Below are 20178 nucleotides of genomic sequence, written 5' to 3'. Positions count from 1 at the left end.
GCCAATGGAATACATAGCTGACACCAAAAGATTACTATCTATCAGTAGGCGCTCCGCCAGAAATACAAAAACCACCGTTCATGCTGCACCCTGGATGGTCGACTACAACAACATATATAATTTCGTTATCAACCTATTCATGACCCGTGCCCAGCAGTGGGCCTCTCAGAATGAGAAGGATTGGGCCATAGTCCACCGAGCTTGCCAAGTGCGTATTGGTCGACTTCATATACTTTTGAGATTCTGCTTTATATAAATCTCTCAGGTATGCAGGTTTCCTCATGATGTTTGCCTTCACCGTTTTAAGCGAGTGATAATTAATTTCTAGTACGCACATAGCTTTGAAAAATCAGAGGTGCGTGCCTGGGATTTGAACCTCGGACCCCTCATTCGAGAGGCCGAGTTACTTGACCAATAGGCTATCACTGCTTGTCAACTATATAACTTATGTATATAATGCTTAGCACCTGTTTCTCGAGGATGTCAGCGGGCCAGCCGGCCACGTGCGCGGTGAGGTCCGCGCGCACGTGCGCCAGCAGCGACGGCGACAGCATCGGCGCCGCGCTCTGCAAGCTGCCCACCACCGACGAGTAGCTGCCCAGGCACTCCACTGGAACAAGCCACATACAATATACTGTGTATCAATGGAAACAACGCGTAGTTGCTTGAACGAGTAATAGAACTATGTTATTTTGCATGAGCACTGAATTTATGTGTTAATGCGTTTCAATATTTCAATTTTTACAGAGTGCAATTGCATACTGGTCCTATCCAGCGTGAAAAAGAGACGTTAATAATTAAATGATATAAAAGAATTCGGAGTCCGACTATGTCCGAAAGGACTGGCAACGTCAGGTAAAGCAGGGCACTCACTCTTCCTGGGCAGCGCCTGCTCGAGGTGCAGCGGCGGCGCGTGCGGATCCGTGTTCTCCGAGTGCGTCGGCGTGGGCGGGCCGGCGTCGCGCTGCGGCGACAGCGGGGAGCCGCCGCCCTCGCCCCCCGCACCGCCCGCGCCCCCCGCACCGCCAGCACCCCCCGCACCGCCCGCGCCGCCCGCGCCGCCCTCTGCGCTCGTCGCCGTCGCCGTGGCCGTCGCCGACGTCGCCGAGTGCGTCGCCACGATGCGCGGCAACGCGGCCGCCAACAGGGAACCGCTCTGAAAAATATCGCAATACACGTGTCAACTCATATTGAGCGTCTCAGTCAATGCCATTATGATACTTTCATGAATAATATATGTATTATATACTTAATTTAGTATGGAGTCCCCATTAACTTAATAGCTTAGAACCTTAATCCTTTTATCCTGTCTATTGAATATGTAGACATAGAATATACTTTATCTTGTATTTGTAATATCCATTTAGAAATTGTTCATCGTTACAGGGAAATTCAACATAGTAATTATGGAGGTTATTGTGATCAATGTCCTCCTTAATTATCTGGGTAACGACCTAATGGTCGTTACTGACGGCTTCGTTACAATAATACGACGCTAGGGAACAAATTTAAATTATCAACAATTCATGCAAATAAGCATAAGTAACATATAGTTCATAATATTAAACAGGCAAATAAGTTAAGGAATAGCCGTCGCCGCCAGCACCGAATCGTACTGCCATTTGTTCATTCTCTCTTATAATAAACAATACTTAGTACAAAATATTTCAACGTTACACGAAAAGAGACCTACGTTCATTATTATACATAAAATATCGTGAAAATGGAAAAACAACAAACGCTGAGCACGTTACAAGCTAACACTTCCCAACTGCCGCGGGCGCCACACATCACACACAAAACCAGACGCAGCAGAAATATTTATTCTTTAACTTTTCGTCTGATGGAGAATTGAACCCGAGACAATGTTCACAGTAGACTGAAATGGCGGCCATTACCTATCGTAAGCCGCCAAAACTAGTTATAAGATATGTTATCAAGATCGTTACCCCTTTAAGAAGTATATTAAATACATATTGTTATTTAAGAAGGAGGCAAGCACACTTAGGAAATTTACATTAACTAATATTAAACACTCTGCAACAAATCATCACAAGGAATTGCACGCGCGTAGTAACGTAATATACTAAAACTAAATTACAGTAAAAATAAAAACATATCCTAGCCTATTAAAATATATACAATACACAATTAAACATTTAAGAAATTCTTGAATTAATTCTTAAAGATCACAACACTGTTTATTGACTTTTTATGTTCCACTTGTTACAATATACACATTATACATATATAACGATAAATTGCGACTTAGTTTTGAACTTTAGAACAATCACATTATTAATAAGAAACGATTTTAACACTTAATACTTAACGTCCTGTAAAATCAGTGCGACTATATACCGTAGTAGTATCCGGAGATTCCATTTCGAGAGATTAGATTATTGGAAGTTAGTGAAGCGATGAAGCAAACAAAGACGACAAATGGACAGATAATATTAGCTCGAAGAGATTACTCAATTATTGACACGCAGATGTCGCTTAAGAACACTGTCAAAAACGTGCTTAAAATACTATTTCAGGAATGAACTATGATTTGATTTGATATTACTATATTACATTGTTACAAATTTGTAATATTTGTAACAATGTATTTGAAAAAAATACGTGATAATCAATATATTTTTAAATGAAAATGGCTTTATTTATTCTTAACTCCGCACTCCGCGACCACTCAAGGTACAGACGGCGCGAGATTCGGAATAATTGATAAACTTCCGTCGGTGTGTTGCTTACACCTGTTGAGAAATGTAGTAGGTACGTATACCTAGCAACTCGTTAAGTCAAAGCGTCGCGGCGTGCAAATTCGATGCTAAAATTTCACAGATGGAGTTGGCGACACTTGGATTGCACCGGAGGCGCCACCCGGATACGATCTGGCGATGTAGGGAACTAACGAAATCGTAATTCAAATGGGGAAGACGAATTGACTCGTAAACAACCGCGAAAATTACCACTGACGCCGCTCGCGGAAGTTACTTGAAGCTTTCGTAAACGGCTTAGCCCATAGATGGACTTACGGGTCTAGTCGGCAACATATTTTGCTCTTTTCAAGAAATTCATTGAAAAGTAGAACCGACAAGTAAATAAACATTTTATTGTATTAGATACATAAATCTTCGAAATGTCATGATGTTAAATTCGCTTAGATGACTACTATCCATATTTTTTTATATTTCTATGGGGCAAAAGAAATGGAACTAAAGTAATGGAGACGAGTCATTCGAAACTTGAAGACCTCATATTTCCACTTAAATGGACGCTTAACAATTACACGTGACGGACGAACACACTTAAGTAAATTAAATGCTCGTTACTAAGTCAAATCATAGCAGCACAGAGATTTATAATCGAATTGCTATCTTGTCTATATTTCAATCCTGAAGCAGGCATATAATAATAAAATTAATAATTTACAATTTGTATATTTTTCACCAACTTCACTTTCACATCAATAATAAAATCAGTACGGCATTTTTTATCCAACAAATTTAGTACAAGAGCATGCAGTGTGCCTTATGGTAATCACTGGAAACAATTGCGATAAGCGAGTTCAAAAAAAATACAGGTCCGACACTTCATAGCCTAAAAAAAAGGATCTACTAGTTGTCATAAGTCTTTATCATTCGCATTTTACATTGCATTTACCAGTATAATTCTTTAATATTATTATTTAACATTTTGAAACTATAACAGATTTTTTAAATATCATAAATTTTACCATAAATCAGTTATAATTCAAACAATCCAATAAATATCATTTACAAAGCACACCCAACACTACGACGGACACATAAAATAATGTTGAAGTGTAGGGGACACTTCAAATAATGTTAAAGTTGCAATTGTAAACACATTCGCGTTAGCTGAAGTCAAATATATTCATTCACAAGTTAAATAAATATAGTTCAAAAAACTAAAAACACATTTTATGATAAAATAAACTAAAAAGTAAAAAATAATTTTCAATCTAGGAATCAATTAAGGAACAGTGAATAGTATAATTGTGAAATAAGCGTGGCATGCACCAATTATCAGTTTTCGAAAAGCACCTACATACATACATACATACATACATACATACATTCATACATACATACATTCATACAACCCAAGCTAATAAAAGCGTGTTAAAAAGGTTTAAAAAAGTGGAGTGGCTCGCCTTAACGTATCCCACCCACAATATACTTCTTGAAACTGGCGGTTTCGTAGTATAGAAAATTTAAGCTGATTTATTGTAAACTATATGTTCCTACACTGAACCACATTGGACGGTACCTACTTACTTGCCAATGCTATATTCAAAATAATCATCCTATTTTTTTATAATTACTATTGTAACACGTATTGTTAGTAGTAATCAATGAATCTAATGTTTGATCCAACAAAATCCATTATCAGTATGCAAAAAAAAAAAAATTACAAATGGATTAATAATAAGCGGGTTAACAGAAATTTCAACATTTGTTAGCATGACATTGAATAGATTGATTATGAATAAGGGTCGTTAACAATGCAACCTGTTAACAATATGCGGAATAGTATATGCAATATGTACGTATGTGTCTCACCGTTTGATTGGAGTTGTCGAGCACGACGACGGGCGGCACGGCGCTGCCGTCGGCGGCGGCGCGCGCGGCCGCGCCCTCGCGCGCGCCGTACGACCTCTCCGACACCGGCGTGCTGCGGTCCGGCGATATGTCCATATCCTGCGGCTGCCCATCTTCAAACAAACGAACGCAAACTTTATCGCAAACACCTTCAATATCCCACCGCTGCTCACGCGTAGTTGCGTACTTATCTGTCCTTCACTTGAATTTAAGCTCGAGCGCTGCTTTGTGTGGATTATGTAGCACGTTGCGTTTAGGCACAGCTATTAAAATTTTGCGAGCCGCACGTGAATGTTTGTTAAAGAGGCGCCAAACTTATTATGCACTGTGTTAATATTGCAGACAATAAGACCAAACGCATTTTTAAACAATGACTTATCGTTATTTTTAATACAATAGTAGAAGGAATTTCACATACAGTGCCCTTATTGTAAGTAGTCACTACTGTAACACACAGCTATAACACGGCTCGAATCATAGGTAAAGAACTAGTAACCTGAATGATCAATTATAACAATGATGGTATCAAGGATGTCTTTCCACGAAGAGGAAGCTAAGCTAAATGTGGAGAGCGGTAGTGTGGGTAGAGGTGGCTAAGCAAAACCAACCCGTATGATTCCTGCATTTTCAATTGTTTAGCTTAGTAGAATTGTGTAGCTCGCGAGTGAGTGATATAAAAGATATATATCTTCACCAAAGAGCTAATCACTCATCAACTCCGACGGATTTGAATTATATCTTTATATCCGCATCACATGGTTTAGTTCATAGATTCAAACGATTCCGAATATAAGATCTTCTTCAACTCAACAGTGTTATACTAGCTCGCGAGTGAGCGATGAGTCAAATGAGCGACTGACTGAGAGTGAGTAGTGAGCCTGATTCGAGTCAAATGCGTTGATTGAGATATATAACAGTTACGGTTACGTATTAAACACTAAATTAAAATATTTTATTGCTAAGAACATGGAAACCGGGATATACAAATAGCGTTGGCTGTGATAATTCATATATAATTTCTTGCCAGTTTTGTATTAATTATAGGAATCAAAAATGTTGTCAAAACATTTTGATCTGATTCTCTGATACACTGATATAAAATGTCGCGTATCTTTACAGAGCTACTGAGCTAAAGTGAGCTATTGAGCTAAAAGAGTGATATATATCACTGAGTTCAAAAGATATATATCACTCTTTTCACTTTAGTGATACATTTTGCGCAACTCTATAGCTTTTAGCTTAGTTACGTTACTTTAGCTTGCACTAACTTACACTGCTTAGTGAAGCACAATTTTGGTGGAAAGGCACACAAAACCTTTCTATTATAGATTGGTATACCTTTTTACTTAAAAAAACAGTGATAGCCTAGTGGTTAAGAAACTCGGCCTCTGGATCGAGGGGTCCGAGGTTCAAATCCCAGGCGCACCTCTGATTTTTCGAATTTATGTGTGTATTAGAATTTGATTATGACTTGCTTAAAATGGTGAAGGAAAACATCATGTGGAAACATGCATACCTGAGAGTTTTATTAAGAAAAAACATCTCAAAGGTATGTGAAGTCTACCAATACGCACTTGGCCAGCGCGGTGGACAATGGCCTTATCCTTCTCATTCTGAGAGGAGACCCGTGCCCAAACATGGGACAATAACGGGTTGCTGATGATGATGATGATACCTTTGTACTGATTACGTAAAGGAGGAGATTCCATATACGGCTGCATATATTTTTTTGGTCACATGCCTCTATACGTTCCTGTCGCGACTGTTCGTCGACATGTATTTTTGTACCTTTCTGTTCGTGCGCGCTGGGCGGGCGCTTGGCGGGCCTGGGGCGGTCGTGCGCGTTGTCGTCGCGCGCGCCCGTCCAGTAGCGGTCCGCCGTGCTCGCCGCGCGCTTGCTCGCCGGCTTCTCCACCTCGCGCCGGCCCGAACGCGAGCTCGATCTCTTATCACGATCTGTGCCGAACAATAAAAACGACCGGTAAGTAGGTAGAATATAAAATGTATACAACATAGCTAAATTTTTATACGATAGATGCAACAAATGAACGCAATCCTTGATGGTAAGTAGTCATTACCGACTACCATGGTCTACAACGACCACTTACCTTACATTGTCGCCTTTTCAAAAAAGTAGAGTTTCAAAATTTATTGCTCTATAAATTTATTTCTCCATTGAATTTGGTCACATATGCGTTATTACCCTTTAAGACTGAATTTTGTCGCCTCACGTAAGTGTTATTGTGTGTACACTTCAGAAATATAAAACACAGCAGCAACAAGACAAGAATAAATCGGGTGACAGTACCTATTCCTATGAAATTATTTTATATTACACGCCCCTTTCTCATTTTCATAAGAAATAACCAGGCTTAAACTATAAAAAGCATGCTAAGTGTATTTTTTAAAATCTTCAAAAAGAATCATAAGCATTAAATAAAGAAAATAAAGTCAGTTCATTAATTTTACACCGTATAGAGGAAGTTAATCAATTCAATGCGGCGGCCTTTTAGACAAACTTTAAGGCCTGACGGCGAACAAATATTTCGTGGCACCACTGTGGTGCCAAACGCCAGGGACTTTGATGGCACCGCTAAGGTGCCCTCCGCCATGAATTGTAACTTATCGTTTTTTTTGCTTTTTCCACGTGCTGTAAGTTTAGTAGCCACCCAAAAGCGAAAGTGAATGGTTTAACTTTTCGATTAGTATTTACAAAAGTGACTATCTACGTGTAATAACGGAAATGGAAGATAAGTGTCTTATTTCTATCAGGTGTTGTAAACATTTTTGTAAGTTTTTGATGAATTGATTGTTTTAGTGTTACTATAGAATTAAATATGAACATTCGAGACGAGCAGAGCGCTATGATAGTTCTTTTCTGGTGTTTTGTTTAGAACGAAAATTCAAATTATTAATGGATAGGTTTCTAATAGAATATCGAAATTGATATGCGCTATTTATTCAGACAAAGATAAACACCAAAGTACGAATATTTTAATCCAGTTTCTATTGGCTTATTATTAATGAAAAGTAGGTACTATTATAGTAATACAATCACAGTAAAATGCAAAATAATATAATATATTTTTGAGAGGTTTACAATCCCTGAAGTATGTGAAATCACGTGATCTGCTGAAACTGACTTTCTATGAAAGATCTACGTGATAAATAAAGGCACTTTTGTTTTCAGAACAACTTTGATAAACGTCAATTTATCCGAGTTTTATGGCTTCAAATTTTGGCACCTCTCGGGTGCCACCCGCCATACACAAAAGAAATTCATGACACAACTGTGGTGCCATCGGCACGGAATCGGTTAAAAGATTTTATACCATTCATAAAGTGAAAAGATCTCTTCGCTACATGAAAGTAGCAGCTCGTGGACGGATAACTTTTAACTAGGCTCTTCATCTGAGCGAATAAAAAGCATAGGTCATTGTCGTCATCGAGAGATAACAGTTCTAGACATACCGCGCGCTCGCTGGGGACGCCCTACTGTGACCGGTTTGTTACGAGGGTGCGTTTTTAAGTCCGCGGAATGGCGGGGTTAGAGGGGGGATAGCGGGCTCGTTAAGGGTGGTACGTGTTAAGTGACTCATAAATAGTATAAATATAAAGTTTTATCACAATTGCATCATTAGTTTTAAAACTATCGACAATTAAACAACTCAATCCGGAAGAAAATTTGAAATATGGAGAAAATCGAGCATCGCGCCGTTATAAAGTTCCTTACCAAGCATGGAATGTCTGTGCAAATCATAATGGAAAAGATGTCATCGGTTTACGGGGACTCTTGCCCTGGAAAAACGATGGTTTACAAGTGGAACAACCTTTTTAAGCTAGACAGGCATTCACTTGAAGACGACCCACGACCAAGACGGTCTGTTGAGGTGACCACTCCGGAAACGATGGCGAAAGTCGAAAAATTAGTACTGGAAGATGCTCGGCTAAAGAAGGAACAGCTTGCAGAAATGGTTGGAGTATCGAATACAAGCATTTTTAAATTTCTGCATGACCATCTTGGCATGACTAAGGTCAGCGCGCGCTGGGTGCCGAAAATGCTCACGCTGCCTCAAAAACAACAGCGCGTTGAATGTTCCCGTGCGTTTTTGGACCTCTGTGGAGAAGATAAAGATATTGTACTGAATCGAATTGTTACTGGAGATGAAACTTGGGTTCACCATTATGAACTTGAGTCTAAACAAGACCCCATGCAGTGGCATAAAAAGGGTACAGCACCTCATAAAAAGTTTAAGGTGTCACAATCGGCCGGAAAACTCATGGCGACAGTCTTTTGGGATTCAGAAGGAATTTTGTTAATAGATTATAAAGATAAAGGTGTCTCTATAACCGGAGAATATTACGCAACTATCCTGGAGCGGTTAAAAGAAGCCATCAAAGAAAAAAGGTGGGGAAAATTAGCCAGAGGTGTCCTGCTGTTGCACGACAATGCGCCCGTACACAAAAGCCGTATTGCACTGGCTGCCCTGCATAAGGTGAGCTTTGATATTTTAAATCACCCACCCTATAGGTCAGACCTGGCTCCCAGCGATTATTATCCCTTTCCAAAAATGAAAAAAGAGCTTCGTGGGAATAAATGTTCTACAGACGAAGAAGTTAAGGACGCAATTTTTCCGACAAGGACGAAACATTTTTTTATGAGGGTTTAAATAAGTTAATACAAAGATCTTAAAAATGTATTCGTCTTGCAGGAGAATATGTAGAAAAAGAAAAATAATTTTGACATTTTATTTTCCCTCCTTGTCCCTCATTCCGCGAACTTAAAAACGCGCCCTCGTATATCCGTAACCGAAACTATCAGATATCCGAAATAAAAATCTATCCGATGCCGTAACGGAATACATATAAAAGTTTAAAATGATTCTGGATAGAGATAGAGTCTAAATGACACATATACCGTAGGTACTGCCGAGTGTTTTTTTTATAAAATTAAAGTAGCGACAAGCATGCAGTCCTCCTGATACAAAGTGATTACTGTCGCCCATGGAGATCAGTAATCAACCCCAGATAAGATTAAGATTCCTATCTAAGATTTGCCACAGACCCTTTGCTACCATGAGGACTATTTGGAAACTATATTTGGAACGCCTCAAATAACAGTTTCTCCCTTACCCTTCAAAAGGGAAAACAGCAGCGCTTAACAAAATAGGTGTGGCGGCAGTGCTACTACGATAGTACTTTTACGATCCCTTTAAAAATTGAATACCTACAATGGAAACTATCGGATAATCCGAAATAATTTTATATTAGTAACCGTATGTGAACCCGATTTAATTTATTTATTTTTCATATATTCGTATCTGTATCTAGGTCCAATATTTCATATCCGTACATCCCTTTTTTGTGCTGAACGAAATAACGAGCGGGCAATCGCTCGCCAACTCCTCCAGATCGGTAACATATAACTTTACTATCTCAATTCACTGGAAACTGATGGAAACTTCTAATGCTGCCTATATATCAGGTAACATAATATATAATAAACATATAAACAAGTAATTAATTTAAAAAATCAAAAACCCGACTGCACCAAAAAGGCCGAAGTAGAATTTCCAAAAGCAGTGAAATAGGCATTTCATTATTTTTCAAAAATAAAAGATGTTCAAACAATATTATCCTATTTTATCCTCGTAGTGTTCATTTACGCTAATATAAAGAACCTATGTGTAAAATTCCAGCACGCTTAAGTTCAGCGGTTTCCCTTTGCGTTGATCTCTGGCACAGCAACTCTCTCATTTAGTCAGACAGTCATCTCGATGTGTATATACGAGTATATATGTACTAGCTGACCCGGCAAACGTTGTGTTGCCATATAAATAAAAAAATGTTAAGGATGAATAACCCTTATGACTTAGATGTAAAAAAAATAGATAGTGGCCGATTCTCAGACCTACTAAATATTTATATAAAATTTGATGAAAATCGGTGAAGCCGTTTCGGAGGAGTACGGTAACTAACACGAGAATTTTAGATATAAGATATATTATATAATGTATGTGTAATCTCCTCTTAATTTCCTTTATTTTGACACCCTAGGTTTGGTTAACTTTTTTAAAACGTGTTACTATTTTGCGAAAAATTCACCATTTACGGTCTACAAAATATATAACTTCAGTAAATCAAAGTTTCGGTCATTATTTTACCTCGTTAGAGGTAGCATTTCATTATTTTTATCCAACAAGCCTGATACAAAATGTCATAGTGTTTGCTTCAAAATTGACGATTGTTCAAATGAACTTTTAACCCTTATTTTACCCTCTACGGGGTTGATTTTTCGGAGGGGGATAAATAAGTGCATCCTTATTCCTATGCAGAAAGCCAAATACAAAATTTTATAGTAGTTGCTTCAAAATAAAAGGATTTCAAAAAAACTGTTTTCCCCTATTTTACCCTCTTAAGGGTAGATTTTCCAAAAGGCCTTTCTTAGTACTTATTCAAGCTAAATAGAGAACCTGTGTGCAAAATTTCAGAACTGTAAGGTCCTTGGTTTAGGCTGTACGTTGATTTCTGAAAAATGAAAAAGTCATTTAGTTAGTCAGTCAGTCAGTCACCTTACTGTTTTATATATATACAAATATGTTTTTATAATCTCCGTTTAATTTTTTTTTAAATGTGTTACTATTTCGCGCCAAAAATCCGCCATTTTGTTTTTTTTTTACTAACACCTATCTAAGGACACTCGGGTCATTGAGACAAATATAATGACACTTTAACTGTTGAAATTCATCCAGCCGTTTGTTAGATCGGATCAAATAAAGAAAGACAAACATACAAGATACGCGCGAAAAACATAACCCTTCCTTTGCAGTCGGGTAATAAATATCTGAAATTTCTATTCAAGAATTAGAAAATACGGGGAAAAAGACTGATACGGCACCAGGCAGTGACGACATATCATTTTCTATGATTAATCACCACTAATTGGTAAGCGACTTTTAGTTAAATTATACAATATTTTTTTGAATTCTGGTTATATTCCTACTCAGTGGCGTCAGATTAATATAATACCTATACCCAAGCCAGGTAGCGAGGTAAACTCAGGCACATTTCGTCCTATTTCTCTGATTTCATTTTTATGCAAAAAATTTCCACTCCATTTTGAATTAGCGTTGAACGCATTAGCGTATATTGATTCCATAAATTTTGATCACTTTGTCATTTTCACTGATTCTAAAAGCTCATTACAACACTTGGTTCGCTGTACCTCTCATGAGACAGGAATACCGATTGCCTATGGTATATTAGAATCTATCTTGAGATTAAAAGCTTGTCAAAAAAAAGGTAGTTCTTCAGTGGATTCTATCCCATATACAATTAAAGGAAAATGAATATGTAGACTTATTTGCAAATCAAGCTACAACAGACGGAGTACCTCTTTCTACACTACCTCTTTATTCGAACCACATCAAAATTATTAAAAACCAGTGCAGAAATTTGTGGCAGGAATACTTCGATACTAGGTCTTGTGAGAAGGTAATCTGGTATCGAGCTATTCAGCCACAAAAATCAAAATTTTAGTGGATCGATAATATACCTTTTAAAAGAAATTGCCTAAAAACAGCGCTTCGGAACAGCGTTCCGGACATATTCCATCAAATAAATTTGCATTTTTAATGAACAAAATTACGTCACCAAATTGTGAGGATTGTGGTGTAATTGAGGATGTTACACATATTTTGATGGAATGTGTTCGAAATGAAACATTTCGGAATTTATATTTGGGAGTAAAGTCTGCACATGTTGGCTATCTAAATAGCATTCTGACTTCCCCGATGTCGGAGGAAGCTAGGGTGCTATTTAGGTTAGCTGACTTAGGTTTAGCAAAAAAATAATTTGGGGGATTTATTCTAATTTTTTTATTATTATTTTATCTAAAATCATATTCAAATTTGGTTTATTCAAAATTGATTAATATTGATTTTTTTTTTCGAACATTAACAAAATACCACCGCTTTGGATAGTGGTTCGTCATGGAGAGGAAGTGGCGAAAGAAACTCCGTATGTGCGCAATTTAATTTTTTTTAAAAGTATGTAGTAACTCGTTTTATACAATGTTATGAGATGAATTGCTTAATAGTTTGTTTGTACGGGATGTTGTGTTCGCCCAGCGAAAAAATCCCACTTTAAATTAAAAATAAATAAATATGAAGATAAGACATTTCGTTTTAGAGTATTTTCTGTCTCGTTTATTTACTTATGATATTTAACTGTACAATTACTACACTTAAAACATTCGTAACGATTTACGTAACCTTATGCGCTTAACCCCACTATAAATCAAAACAAGACAAATAACAAACACTATCATTTACAGTTAAGTGACAACGTTTTCTTAATTATAAGCACAAGCGCAGCAAGCCCGATAAGCCGGAACTTGGCAGACACGTAGGGATCACGTCTCTAGCGACGCCCTCAATCCCTCGGGAACAAGCCGTAAACTTAACACTTTAAACTTAAATCCATTTCAAGAACAAGTTTCAGCTATTCATCCTCAGTGTACATAGCGTATTGAGCACTAAAAACTAACCTTCAGTAAATGAAACCTAATAAGTTTAACCTATTTCATTGAACCGAACGGACGGACAACCTCAGGTAACTCAATTGAAAGCCTCCAGCCTCCGCGCGACGTGAATATCAACACTTCACATTTCCTGCATTTGCTTCACTACAAAGTATCTCCAGATCACTTGTTTAGATTGGAAACTAATGTCTCAATTAGACGTTAAAAGGTGATGTTTACTTACTGGGTCTTTTTAGGATTGTTTGTAACATGTCAAATCAACTGGATATGGCAGTGCAATGCTATTCAGCATATCACTAGGAAAGACTTTATAGCCTAGGTACGAGTACTTGTACTAACGAGCTACGAAGGTAATAAGTTTACATCACGCGTAGATAAGACATCACGGTACATCTCTTGCAACTCGCATGGAGAGATTAAACATATTCCCAAGAAAATTTTAACTACTCGTAGGTCAATCACGTTTCAACTATCACTCAAAAATATTTAACGGAAATGGAATTTTGAGTTTTAATACTCGTTCTATTATTTTTTGTAGGCATTATTCATTGAAAGCTTTGGACAAACCAACAATCCGTCAATACTCAATACCTTAGTTACGTAGTAAACTAAACTTTAACAAAATAGCTTATATACATGACAATGTCGACGAAATGTTAATTTAAATTATCTAAGCATCACGACTATCTCCGCGAATATCTCCAACTAAAACCAAACAACTAACCCATAAATAGAACTGGAGTCCGTTGCTATTTTTAAGAACTAAGTTGGAACACCCCTTCCAAGTAATGTGTGCCTCCCTTCAATTCATATCATTCCTACATAGTCCTGTTAATAAATTAACAAAGTTACCACCACAACGTCTACGTTTAAATCAATATTACATCTTTAGTTTTAAACCTCAAGTATATAAACGTCCTTTTGCAAGCATAACATAACTATCATGACACAGTTATCATTCGCTATAAATGTATTACATTTGGTTATTATTTATAAGTCTACCATAATTATTGTGTTTCTGACTAAAGCATATTACCTGCGATTTATGCAACTGGCATAATTAAGTTTCCTGATTACCTAGTCCTAGAAGTATACAGTATTGCAACCTATTATCTTCAATAAAGGCGAGGTTTGTAAACCACTATAAATATTCGCTCCAGGTGGTTAGATTATTCAAATGACCCAAATCGAAGTGCGTGAAAAACGAGGTCGATTACCGAAAGTTTGCAAAAAAATTGATAAATAAACATCTGGAAGCAAATTTTATATACAACAGTGCTAGGTTTTGCATATAAGGATTTTCCCACTACACCGAACACTGCAACAGTATCGACACTTGATAAGGAATATAATAAATAAATGGGGTTGCACTCAGAGAGTGCCAGCAGAAATGGAAACTTTCGAAACCTAACCTGAATAATAAAATATAATAAAAAAAAATTAAACTGACTCCCATTGACATAGATTAGTAAAGATTACTCGCTCCTAACAAGAAAATGTAACCTTTTGACAATTGTCACTGTCAACCTATAATCGTGTTAGAAAAATATAAAAAAAAAAAAATAGTTTTTAGATCATTTACGAATGACCGATGTCTTCACACTTTTTCTTCGATTTCGTGTCTTAACTGCGCATGTCGGCATTGTTCCGCGTAAATTACACCATGACAGCTATTAAACGGCTGACAAAACTGTCGCCGTTTAATGGCAGTTGCAGTTTGCTTTGCCGTCTTATGAATTTTCGATTAACTCGCGTGTCCTGACGCGAGTTTAATATTTTATATCAGAAAAAGTGCAAAAAAAGAAGTTTTCACTTTAAAAAAAGTCAAAACCCAACTGCACTAAACAGGTCGAAGTAAAACTTTCAAAAACGGTAAAATTCCTAGGCATTTCATTATTTTTACCCAGATAGCGAAATACAAAACTTCATAGTAATTAGATATGTAGCGGCCCTACTTCAAATGTAGTTGTTTAAAATAAATGTATAGTAAAAACAAATGTAAAAATAAAAGTAAAATAAAAATAAATGTAAAAATTAAAATATAATAAAAATAAATGTTCAAATTAAATAAGAGTAAAAATAAATTTAAAAAATTAATTGGAATAAAAATATTTACAACAAAAATAATTATGTAAAATAATAACTAAAACAATATTTTAAAAAAGCAATGTTAAAATATTAAGAATAAAAATTAAAATAAAAAATGTTTAAAAAATTTGTATGTAAAAGTTGGACAATCGATTCCAATTTTATATAGTGGCATTATCGCTTACGGTATGGCCGACCGGCGCCGAGCGCAGGCGATCCCTCCCGATCGGCCGCCTGCGCGCGCGCCGCGTCGGAACGACCAGTCGGTCCCGCATCGATATACGGCTACGCCGCGCCACTTATTTTTCGCGCCGCTTCGCAAATTATTTGTGTATCGCTTAATTTTTGGACTTTATGCTTGTGTGTATGTGTATGCCGAACTTTCTATCTTTCTGCATCTTTCTCGCTCTGCTTCCCCTTCTGTATTTTTGTATGGTGTACTGTGGTGTAATAAAAAAGTGTGCGTTCGTGAATTTGGACTTGAGTTATTTAAACACTACCACTCAACTGATCATTTATTCTCAACTCTGATCTCAACTGATTATTTTCGCTGTATAAAGAATCTGTATGTAAAATTTTAGCACTGTAAGTTCAGCGGTTTCGGCTCTGCGTTGATCTCTGGCACAGTGAATTAGTCAGCCTCAGTCAAACAAGCAACTTGCTGTTATATACAGTAGCGTGCAAAAGTTTCGGGCCACCCTATTTTTCATACATATTGCCCAGAAATACGATTAGGAAATAAATATTAACGATCAATTTTCACAGATATTCATCTGTATATGAAACTAATGAATTATACACGCAGATATTACTTTCCAATAATTTATTTATCAACATTTTTTTATTAATAAGTGTGCAAAAATATTGGGCCACATACTACTTCATCGAAAAAATCAAAAATAATAAAGTTGAATTGCGGTTTAAAGTCTTGTACCCTCTTGCTCGACTCAGTACTTTGTTGCCATGCCCTTAGCAGCAATGACTGCTACGCGACGACGAGGCATTGAGTCGATTAACCACGAGATTCGTTCTTTTGGCAATTTTTCCCACTCTTGTCGCAAATGATTCCACAATTCCGTCTATTTGGAGTGATTTTTCGTTCCAACGCGAACCTTCACGTCTTACCACAAATGTTCAATGGGATTTAAGTCCGGTGACTGCGAGGGCCAGGCTAGAAGACGGACTTTTTGGCTCTGAAGGAAATTTTTCACAAGATGCGAAGTGTGTTTTGGATCGTTATCTTGTTTTGAAAATCCAACCACGAGGCAAATTTTTCGTTACTAATGGAAACATATAATCCAGTAAAATATTCTTATACATTACATCGTCCATATTGCCGTGAATTTCTACAAGCGGACCAACGACATCAGCAAGAAAAGCTGAAAGTGACATCACTTTGGGGAGCTTTTGGAATGCTGGGGATGCTGATGGAATGGATTGCTGATGGAACATTCCCACCACCGTGTTTAACTGTAGAAGTTTGATACCTTATAGCATTTCTGGTACCTGTTGGACGTCTTACGTACTTCCGACCATCACTTCCAAACAATTGAAATTTAGATTCATCAGATTATAGCACTTTTAGCCAATCTGATGCTGACTAGTGCTGATATTTTTTCGCGAAGTCCAACCTGGCCTTCTTATTATTTTTCCTAATTAGTGGTTTCTTGAGACCAACCCGTCCAATGAGTCCGACCACCTTCAGACGGCGTGACACCGTGCTCCGACTAACATCGGCTACATCTTCACTTCGCAATTCCCGAGCAACGTCGCCTGCGCTTTTTCGCGGATCAACAACACATTTCATTTTTATTATTTTATCGACATGAGTCGAAGGTTTTGGGGGCCTATCAATCCGTTTTTTATCACACAGTCAATTAGTTGTCTTATATTTAGAAATAATAAAATTTACCGTACTTTTACCAACAGATAAAGACCCTGCAATAAAACATGAACTTTTTCATTCTGAAGACAGCTTCACTACGATTTCACGAATCTGAGTATTGGTGTGTTTCGGCATAGTCGTCAAAAAAAAACTAATTTTCCTTTATGTAACTTATTTTGAAACCAGCGACCATGAGAACGTAAACCAACTAGGAGTACAGAGCATCCGCGAGTAGTGGCCCGATACTTTTGCACAACGACGAAAGTCAGTTTACGGTTACTAACTTAAAATATTCTATGAATCAAAGTAATATTAGAAGTTTCTGAGTATATTCTAACTCGTTCGTATATTTCAAACAATAAATGAATGGAGGAATGATTCTTTTAATTGAAATCTATCAATCAAATGAAAAAATCAGGGTGGCCCGAAACTTTTGCACGCCACTGTATATTTGCTGTTTTTGATACCGTACTCGATGGATTTGGTTGGTGTTACTATTTCGCGAAAAATCCGCCATTTTGATTTTTTTCTCAAACACCTATCTAAGGACACTTGGGCACTTGAGACGAATATTACGATATCTTAACGACTTAAGATGTCGTAATCGTCGTTTGTTAGAACCGAGGGTATAAAGAAATTTTCAAATATACGCGCGTAAAATATAACTTCCTTGACAGTCTAGTAATAAGGTCTGTCTAAAACTGCATGTCAGATTCCAGAGAAAATTGATTTAAATAATTTAATAGCTGAAAAAATGTTATATGTACACTAGAACAAAAATAATAATGTACAATTTTAGTGATCCGTACCTTTAAGAGAAAAAGATTCAGACATTTATGCCGCAAATTTTCGAAACTCGCAAAAGAATCAAAACTTAAAGGGTACTTCCGGTGAATTCAGAATCTTGAATTTTGGTATGAAGCAACGTCTTATAGCACTGATAAAGAGAAGTTGAACCCATATTTTTTTAGATACATCATATAATAAAAAAAAATTAAAGTCAAAGAGGTGAATGTACCCATTTGGGTACATTCACTTCTTTGACACATTATTTACAATACCGAGATATTGAGCCGATTATATTACCATACGATCTCATAACAGTGGCAATCGTATGCCCATCGAATATGCAACACATACAGAACGGTGCGTTGACACAACGTGACACTGTGATCTTGAATAAGCTAAGATCCTTGACTTTGAACTTCCACAAGCACGTACCAAGGAAAAATAATTTTGTTTCTTTGTTCACGTTGATACTGACACGTTGTGAAGTTAATTCTTTTAGATTGCTAGCACAACTATATTTTCATGCCTGCTAATAAGAATCTTATTGGAATGTTTTTCGAACGCACGGACGTATAAATCTTTGGCACGCCCTACATCTTAGGATTGCCGAATTTTAATATCATATTTTAATATCATCACTCAGTATGTCTCGGTCCTGGCACATATACAGTGCCACTAATTAAAAATATATTTAATTTCTAGAAAATATATATATAATATATATATCTAACCTCAAGAAAACAACGTGTTATGATTGATCACATGCTTAGCGACGAACTGACGACTGAATATGGTATTCCCCAGGGTAGTATAATCGGTCCAACCCTATTTTTAACCTATATTAACGACCTGTGTCAATTGAATCTCCGTGGTGGTAAAGTTATTACCTTCGCTGACGACACCGCCCTCTTCTTTCGAGGCGTTACTTGGGATGAAGTATTTGAGGCTGCACAGTTAGGGCTTTCTAGAGTTAATAGGTGGTTGCAAACTAACCTTTTGACTTTAAATGTTGAAAAAACTAAATATGTTACTTTTGTAAATAAACCAAATCTACTTCCCCCGGAAACTCAAACAATCACTATCCATTCTTGTTGTAGTGGCGTACCCAATTGCACATGCCCAATCCTCCAACGGGTAGACAATATTAAATATCTAGGAGTAATAATTGACCAGACCCTAAGTTTTAAACCACATATTGATGCCTTAGTTCCAAGACTACGTAAGTTAATTTATATTTTTAGAACCTTGCGACACATAGCAGACCGCCGCGTTATATCGATGGTTTATCACGCCTTGTGCCAATCACTCATAGAATATTGCATAACTACTTGGGCTGGTGCGGCCAAGACTCACCTAATAGAGGTGGAAAGAGCTCAACGTGCTATATTGAAAGTCGGTGCAGGACTTCCGTACCGTTATCCTACCATCGAGCTTTATAAGAAATGGGATTTGCTAACAGTTCGTCTAATCTTTATCCTTAATACCATACTCAGACAGCATTCCCAGCTGGTATATGACCCAGATTTAGTAAGATTCAAACGCAGAAAAGGAGACGTTGCACCTACTAAATTATTCCGCACTAGCCGATCCCGCAACTTCTTTTGTTATCTTGGCCCCTTTCTATACAATCTTCTAAATTCAAAACTCAATTTTTACCCACAAAATTCTAATAAATGTAAAAAAATCGTTACTAGTTACTTAAAAACTCTCTCCTACCAAGAAACTGAAAATTATCTACATACCATAATTTAATGTGATCTTCTTTCTCCTATTAGCAAGAGACTTTCATTTATCTCATAATTTCTTATTCCTTACGCTTAATTCACGTACTTTAATGTAAAATCCATCCATACATGCACTGTTAAATGCACAAAAACCGACACACACACCCGCACACACATTCTACCACATATGTAAACATACCCATCACACCCATCATACACCCATTCATACACTCACACACTTACATGTACACGTACACACACATATGCACTTCTACACACACGTCTACTTGCATTCACACAAATGTTTATTATTTAGTCTTCCGCGGGAGGGCACTGGTGACCTGTAATTCAGGTATTTTTTACCTACAATAGGCACCAGTCTCTCACTACGTAAGGTTTAAAATATTCATATGTTGTAATCATGCAATTTAACATAAGACCTTTTTGTGAGAGAAATAAACTATTTTCATTTCATTATTTCATTTCATTGTAAGCTTGATATCAATTTTCTAATGATATAGT

At 37.0% G+C, this 20178-nt stretch overlaps 1 protein-coding gene across 1 annotated transcript in view; it reads right to left on the bottom strand.

Annotated features, from left to right (window-relative positions):
• Positions 1–20178, bottom strand: part of wcy (WW domain-containing adapter protein with coiled-coil wacky) — a 55515-nt gene that overhangs the window by 11098 nt on the left and 24239 nt on the right. The window contains exons 5-8 of the mRNA XM_073074363.1: positions 6417–6584; positions 4590–4741; positions 874–1156; positions 468–610 (exon numbers count right to left, since the gene is read on the bottom strand). Of these exons, the coding sequence (XP_072930464.1) occupies positions 468–610; positions 874–1156; positions 4590–4741; positions 6417–6584 (746 nt within the window). The remainder of the gene's footprint in view (positions 1–467; positions 611–873; positions 1157–4589; positions 4742–6416; positions 6585–20178) is intronic.

This window comes from Epargyreus clarus, unplaced genomic scaffold (assembly GCF_041222505.1).
Source record: "Epargyreus clarus isolate Ecla_fem2 unplaced genomic scaffold, WU_Ecla_fem_2.2 ptg000007l, whole genome shotgun sequence".
Lineage (NCBI taxonomy): Eukaryota > Metazoa > Arthropoda > Insecta > Lepidoptera > Hesperiidae > Epargyreus > Epargyreus clarus.
Note: the sequence above shows the minus strand (reverse complement) of the source record. Positions and strands in the feature narration are given on the sequence as shown.